At 50.6% G+C, this 7,546-nt stretch overlaps 1 protein-coding gene across 5 annotated transcripts; it reads left to right on the top strand.

Moving 5' to 3' along the window:
• Positions 1-280: 280 nt before the first annotated feature.
• Positions 281-5,056, top strand: Ubc (ubiquitin C). Of its 5 annotated transcripts, none has more exons than XM_051204979.1 (5): positions 281-329; positions 1,853-2,059; positions 2,288-3,264; positions 3,949-4,411; positions 4,639-5,056. In XM_051204979.1, the coding sequence occupies exons 2-5, from the start codon at positions 1,856-1,858 to the stop codon at positions 4,969-4,971; spliced, it is 1,977 nt and encodes a 658-aa protein (XP_051060936.1). In that variant the 5' UTR covers positions 281-329; positions 1,853-1,855; the 3' UTR covers positions 4,972-5,056. The 5 variants fall into 5 exon arrangements, with proteins under 5 accessions (XP_051060936.1, XP_051060937.1, XP_051060939.1 ...); XM_051204980.1 differs by lacking the exon at positions 281-329 and adding an exon at positions 3,272-3,427 and having other exon boundaries at positions 2,288-2,815; positions 3,884-4,411; XM_051204982.1 differs by lacking the exon at positions 281-329 and adding an exon at positions 3,272-3,492 and having other exon boundaries at positions 2,288-2,815.
• Positions 5,057-7,546: the final 2,490 nt, after the last annotated feature.

The raw sequence follows: 7,546 nt of genomic DNA, 5'->3' as shown, positions 1-7,546 counted from the left end.
CGTAGCGATTGACTCGTCACACACACTGATCCCTCCGCGGGGCCGCACAAGGTCGCAGCCCTTCCCCGCCACACAAAGCCCCCCACTGTCTGGGCGCCACACACGAACACTCCATGAGGTGACCTTGTTAGCTGTAGTCAGGAGCTTCCGCTGCGGAGACAGGAACGGCCCGGAAAGTAGTCCCTGGCCGCATTTCCGCGGAGGGATCGCGGGGAGGGCGGGGCTTCCGAGGATTATATAAAGCGACGCCGGGGCGGGCCGCAGCTAGTTCCGTCGAGAACGCCTGTATCGTCTCTGCGTCTTTGTGAGGACTGCTGCCGCCACCGCTGGTGAGGGGGAAAGCCGCCGCGTCTGGCGGGGCTGAGAGGCCGGGAGGGGTCGGGGGAGGGTGACCCAGACACGAGGGCCCAGCCCGCGGCCTGGACGTTCCGTTCCCGCGGCCCGCGAGGAGGGCGACTGTCCTGAGGCGGAGGACCCGGCGGCAAGATGGCGGCCGAGTGGAAGCCTGAGGGGGAAGAGGAGCGGCCCTGAGGCGCTCGACGAGGTTGGGGGAAGCAGGCCCGCGAGGCCGCTGCGGCTTCTCACAAGCCGGGAACTTGCGGCTAACCCGCTTTTGGCTTTGTTTTGGGGTTTTTATTTGACGGGCTGAGGGCCGTGGATGCCTCTGATGTGAGAGCCGTGTGCGTGTGACTGTCCGGAGAGGTCGGTCGGTCGGTCGGGTTTCCATCTGTTACTAAAGACGGAAGTGTGACCGAGGCATGCGGAAGGCGGCGGGGGTGGGGTGGGGAGGTCGGTTGGTGGCGGTTGAACCTGGCCTACGGCGCACATGACGTCGCGGCTTCTATGGGCTCATAATGGGTGGCGAGGCTATTTCCCTGACTATATAGCTCTGCCTCACTGGTAGGACAGGGGTAGGGCCTCGGCCTCGGGGTAGCCTCTTCACAGTGAACAGAGGAACCGGATATCCACAGAGGGGGATAAGTGAGCCTACATTGAGTTTCATTCCTTGACGCCCCCTCCCCCCATTTTCCGTGTAGAGACTCTCGCTCATGGCTGGCCTGGAACTCTAAACCAGAGCCGCGGCCTATGCGGCCCCACATAAGAAGATTCAAGGTGTCTGCCACCACTCCAGACTTTGTTATAGTCTGGGGTTTCTGCAAGTTCATTCTTGGTGTTGAGTTTTGACCTACTTGAGTTAGTGATAGGATCTCACTGTCCTACCTAATGGAGATCTGCCTGTCCCATGTCTCCTCAGTGCTCAGAATAAAGGAGTGCACTGGCTTGAACTCCCAATTTTTTTTTTTAAAGGAAGTCAGTAGTCCTTGCTGGTTATCAAAGAGCAGATCCGGTCTGATTTCCTGCCTATTTGGTATAGATTCTCTCAATGACGTAAGGTGTCAATGTAGACCAGGCTTTCTGCTCACTATGCAGATAGCCAGTAAATCACTTTCAGACATTGGTACTGCAGTTTCCACCCACCAAATTGATAATATAGACCAGGTACACCATACTTAAGTGGCTTTCCTTTTGGTTTGTATTTTGAGACACCTTTTTCTGTGTAGCCCTGCATGTTCTAGAAGACAAGGCTGATCTTAATCTCACAAATTACCCATACCTCACCAGTCCTGAGATTAAAGGCATCCTCCAATACCACTCAATAATCTCCTATTTGAAATATAATTTTATGATTTTTATTTTTGGATTTAGAAAATAATCTTCAGACAGGATCTGTATAGCTGGATTAAATATGTGAACTAAACTGCTATCCATTTCACAGAGATCAATGAACATTTATGTCATATCTGACCTGATTTTTTACTTTTTTGTGTGTGTATGTGCTTGTGTGTGACAGACAATGCAGATCTTCGTGAAAACCTTAACTGGTAAGACCATCACCCTGGAGGTCGAGCCCAGTGACACCATCGAGAATGTCAAGGCAAAGATCCAGGACAAGGAGGGCATCCCCCCTGACCAGCAGAGGCTGATCTTTGCTGGCAAGCAGCTGGAAGATGGCCGCACCCTGTCCGACTACAACATCCAGAAAGAGTCCACCCTGCACCTGGTCCTCCGCCTCAGGGGTGGGATGCAGATCTTTGTGAAGACCCTGACAGGCAAGACCATCACCTTGGAGGTCGAGCCCAGTGACACCATCGAGAATGTCAAGGCAAAGATCCAGGACAAGGAGGGCATCCCCCCTGACCAGCAGAGGCTGATCTTTGCTGGCAAGCAGCTGGAAGATGGCCGCACCCTGTCTGACTACAACATCCAGAAAGAGTCCACCCTGCACCTGGTCCTCCGCCTCAGGGGTGGGATGCAGATCTTTGTGAAGACCCTGACAGGCAAGACCATCACCCTGGAGGTCGAGCCCAGTGACACCATCGAGAATGTCAAGGCAAAGATCCAGGACAAGGAGGGCATCCCCCCTGACCAGCAGAGGCTGATCTTTGCTGGCAAGCAGCTGGAAGATGGCCGCACCCTGTCCGACTACAACATCCAGAAAGAGTCCACCCTGCACCTGGTCCTCCGCCTCAGGGGTGGGATGCAGATCTTTGTGAAGACCCTGACAGGCAAGACCATCACCCTGGAGGTCGAGCCCAGTGACACCATCGAGAATGTCAAGGCAAAGATCCAGGACAAGGAGGGCATCCCCCCTGACCAGCAGAGGCTGATCTTTGCTGGCAAGCAGCTGGAAGATGGCCGCACCCTGTCCGACTACAACATCCAGAAAGAGTCCACCCTGCACCTGGTCCTCCGCCTCAGGGGTGGGATGCAGATCTTTGTGAAGACCCTGACAGGCAAGACCATCACCCTGGAGGTCGAGCCCAGTGACACCATCGAGAATGTCAAGGCAAAGATCCAGGACAAGGAGGGCATCCCCCCTGACCAGCAGAGGCTGATCTTTGCTGGCAAGCAGCTGGAAGATGGCCGCACCCTGTCTGACTACAACATCCAGAAAGAGTCCACCCTGCACCTGGTCCTCCGCCTCAGGGGTGGGATGCAGATCTTTGTGAAGACCCTGACAGGCAAGACCATCACCTTGGAGGTCGAGCCCAGTGACACCATCGAGAATGTCAAGGCAAAGATCCAGGACAAGGAGGGCATCCCCCCTGACCAGCAGAGGCTGATCTTTGCTGGCAAGCAGCTGGAAGATGGCCGCACCCTGTCCGACTACAACATCCAGAAAGAGTCCACCCTGCACCTGGTCCTCCGCCTCAGGGGTGGGATGCAGATCTTTGTGAAGACCCTGACAGGCAAGACCATCACCTTGGAGGTCGAGCCCAGTGACACCATCGAGAATGTCAAGGCAAAGATCCAGGACAAGGAGGGCATCCCCCCTGACCAGCAGAGGCTGATCTTTGCTGGCAAGCAGCTGGAAGATGGCCGCACCCTGTCCGACTACAACATCCAGAAAGAGTCCACCCTGCACCTGGTCCTCCGCCTCAGGGGTGGGATGCAGATCTTTGTGAAGACCCTGACAGGCAAGACCATCACCTTGGAGGTCGAGCCCAGTGACACCATCGAGAATGTCAAGGCAAAGATCCAGGACAAGGAGGGCATCCCCCCTGACCAGCAGAGGCTGATCTTTGCTGGCAAGCAGCTGGAAGATGGCCGCACCCTGTCTGACTACAACATCCAGAAAGAGTCCACCCTGCACCTGGTCCTCCGCCTCAGGGGTGGGATGCAGATCTTTGTGAAGACCCTGACAGGCAAGACCATCACCTTGGAGGTCGAGCCCAGTGACACCATCGAGAATGTCAAGGCAAAGATCCAGGACAAGGAGGGCATCCCCCCTGACCAGCAGAGGCTGATCTTTGCTGGCAAGCAGCTGGAAGATGGCCGCACCCTGTCTGACTACAACATCCAGAAAGAGTCCACCCTGCACCTGGTCCTCCGCCTCAGGGGTGGGATGCAGATCTTTGTGAAGACCCTGACAGGCAAGACCATCACCCTGGAGGTCGAGCCCAGTGACACCATCGAGAATGTCAAGGCAAAGATCCAGGACAAGGAGGGCATCCCCCCTGACCAGCAGAGGCTGATCTTTGCTGGCAAGCAGCTGGAAGATGGCCGCACCCTGTCCGACTACAACATCCAGAAAGAGTCCACCCTGCACCTGGTCCTCCGCCTCAGGGGTGGGATGCAGATCTTTGTGAAGACCCTGACAGGCAAGACCATCACCCTGGAGGTCGAGCCCAGTGACACCATCGAGAATGTCAAGGCAAAGATCCAGGACAAGGAGGGCATCCCCCCTGACCAGCAGAGGCTGATCTTTGCTGGCAAGCAGCTGGAAGATGGCCGCACCCTGTCCGACTACAACATCCAGAAAGAGTCCACCCTGCACCTGGTCCTCCGCCTCAGGGGTGGGATGCAGATCTTTGTGAAGACCCTGACAGGCAAGACCATCACCCTGGAGGTCGAGCCCAGTGACACCATCGAGAATGTCAAGGCAAAGATCCAGGACAAGGAGGGCATCCCCCTGACCAGCAGAGGCTGATCTTTGCTGGCAAGCAGCTGGAAGATGGCCGCACCCTGTCTGACTACAACATCCAGAAAGAGTCCACCCTGCACCTGGTCCTCCGCCTCAGGGGTGGGATGCAGATCTTTGTGAAGACCCTGACAGGCAAGACCATCACCTTGGAGGTCGAGCCCAGTGACACCATCGAGAATGTCAAGGCAAAGATCCAGGACAAGGAGGGCATCCCCCCTGACCAGCAGAGGCTGATCTTTGCTGGCAAGCAGCTGGAAGATGGCCGCACCCTGTCCGACTACAACATCCAGAAAGAGTCCACCCTGCACCTGGTCCTCCGCCTCAGGGGTGGGATGCAGATCTTTGTGAAGACCCTGACAGGCAAGACCATCACCCTGGAGGTTGAGCCCAGTAACACCACCAAGAAAGTCAAACAGGAAGATGGACGCACCTTTCTCACTACAGTGTCTAGAAAGAGCACACCTTGTGCTTGTTCTTGGGCTTGAGGGGGGGAGGTGTCGTAGTTTCCCCCATCTTTTAACCTGTTAACAAGTTTCATTGCACTTTGAATAAAGTTCTTGCATTCCCAAAGATGTCTGATATTTATTTGACTTTAGTTTGTTGGTTCCTGATACTGGAATGTGGAGGCTGTCAAGTTTGTGTCATCAGTCTGTTAATTATCAGGTAAGAATGTTGAAATTGGCTGTGTGGATTTGGGGGTATAAATGAGCTTAAAATTTAAAAGATATGTTACCAGTGTGTGGGTATATGAGTTTCTGTAGTTATGTGATTTGTGCCTTGTGCCCAGTAGTTCAGAAAAGGGTATTAAGAGTGATGAGCTGGTGTGTGTGTGTGTTTGTACACTGCACATAGTCCTCTACAAGAGGAACAAATATGCTTCTGAAACAGTTTCTCTTTAACAGCCATAGCTGTCCTAATAGCCTTGTAGACCAGGCTGGCCTCAAACTCACCCGAGTGCTGGTATTAAAGGCATGAGCTGCCTCCTGCCTGGCAGGAGGAACAAATTCTTATGAGCCATCTTTGTAGTCCTGTTTGGTGATATTATTAAAGATGTGAAAAGATTGCAAGTGTAGCTTTTTTTTTTTAAAGGTTTAAATTTCATTATGGAAAGTGTATAAATATGTATGGGTACTGAGGTAGTTATGTGTTAGATGCCCTTGAAGATGGAGTCATTGATACAACCTGATTTGGGTGTTCAAAACCAAATTCTGGCCCTAGGCTCAAGACTTGCTATGATTGAATCATCTCTCCAGCCAAGTAATTATCACTTCAATTAATTGCACTGAGGACATTAAGAATAGCTGGAGAGATGGCTCAGAGTTTAAGAGTACTCAATTGGCTGCTCTTCTAGAGATTCTGGTTCAATACCCAGCAACCACATGGTGGCTCAATCATTTATAATGAGATTTGGTGCCCTCTTCTGGCCTGTAGAACAGTGTACGTAAATTCTTTTTAAAAAGAAAGAATAGTGATAGCTGAAGTTGGTCATAGTGGCACTAACCTTTAATCCCAGCACTTGGGAGGCAGAGGCAGGCAGATCTGAGTTCCAGGCCAGCCAAGGCAGTGTGAAAAATTGCCTTCAAGTTTTGTGTGATTTCAGGTTTTAATGTAATTTGTAAGGAGTATTGTCCTGAATTTGCACAAGTGAGGTGGTAGGTGTGTTGTATGTTAGTGGGCCAGAAGAGATGGCTCAGAGGTTCCTCAGAGGGTCTATATTAGGTTCCTAGCCCCCACATATTGTGCCTCACTACAACTTGTATCTCCAAAGTGGTTCAATGCCTCTAGCTTTAGATGGGCCTCCCCTGAAGATGCATAGTTGAAAGTAAGTTAAAAACTGAAGCTGAAAAAATATTTTTTCCATAGGTCAAGCTTGGTCAATTGAGTACTTCTTGGTGTGGCTGGTATGCTTAATTTTTTGTTTTAAGGGAAAACCATTTCCAGTTACTGAGAAGGTGCAGGTGTTATTGTGGTTTGCTGGTAAAATAATGAAGTCTTGACATTTTCTTAAGATTTTAAATACAGCGATTTATATTTTCCCTTGAGCCTTTCTGATTTATGGGTTTTGCCAGTCAGAAGTAGATTTCTTATGGCCAAGGGTTTGATATACTGGAAATAAAACCTGCCTAAAGGACACAATCCTTCAGTTTGTAGACTGATTTTTTCAGAGATAGGGGGATCACTGTGAGTTCGAGACCAGCCTGGTCTACAAGAGTTTGTTCCAGGACAGCCTCCCAAATCACAGAAACCCTGTCTTGAAAAACCAAAAAAAAAAAAAAAAAAAATTTTTTTTTTTCAGAGTTGTTCCCCCTCCCCCCTTTACTTTTTGGTTTGATCTATTGTTTTCCTGTGTGAAAGGTTCTGGTGTCACATGAAGACAACCCTGGACTTTGGGAGAAATGCTCATAGCTTCCTTCTTTCCTTAATTATGGGTTAGAGCTGCTTGGTCAACATGATGCTGACGCATTATCATCTGATCCCCCCCCCCTTTTTTTTTTTTTTTTTTTTTTCTGTTTTTTGAGACAGTTTCTGTGTGGCTTTGGAACCTGTCCTGGAACTAGCTCTTGTAGACCAGGCTAGTCTTGAACTCAGAGATTCACCTTCCTCTGCCTCCTGGAATGCTGGGACTAAAAGCATGCCACACCCACACCCCAGTTTTGAGACAAGGTTTTTCAAAAGCACAGGGTGACCTGATATTGAGTATCCAGAATTACAATAAGCAGGATAGACACGTGGGATACATTTAACCCATTTTACTTTTTTAATGTTAAGGAACAGTGAAATAACCGAGCCTTAGCTGTCTTAGCCATGTAAGCACACATACTTCCATGAAGTTAAAAATAACACTTTTTTTTTTTTTTAATTCGAGTCCTAGCTGACAAGAACTCATGGTATACTAAAACCTAGCTTCAAATTTGCCATAATGTTCCTGCCTCAACATTACTGTCAGAATTACAAACTTCGGAGTTGGAGAAATGACTCTTCTTAAGCCCATTGGCTGCTTTTCCAGAGGACCAAGATTCAGTGTCCAGCATCAATCTGAAACTCTAGTTCTAGGGCATC

The sequence above is a fragment of the Phodopus roborovskii genome, unplaced genomic scaffold (assembly GCF_943737965.1).
Source record: "Phodopus roborovskii unplaced genomic scaffold, PHOROB, whole genome shotgun sequence".
NCBI classification, from domain to species: Eukaryota; Metazoa; Chordata; class Mammalia; order Rodentia; family Cricetidae; genus Phodopus; species Phodopus roborovskii.
Note: the sequence above shows the minus strand (reverse complement) of the source record. Positions and strands in the feature narration are given on the sequence as shown.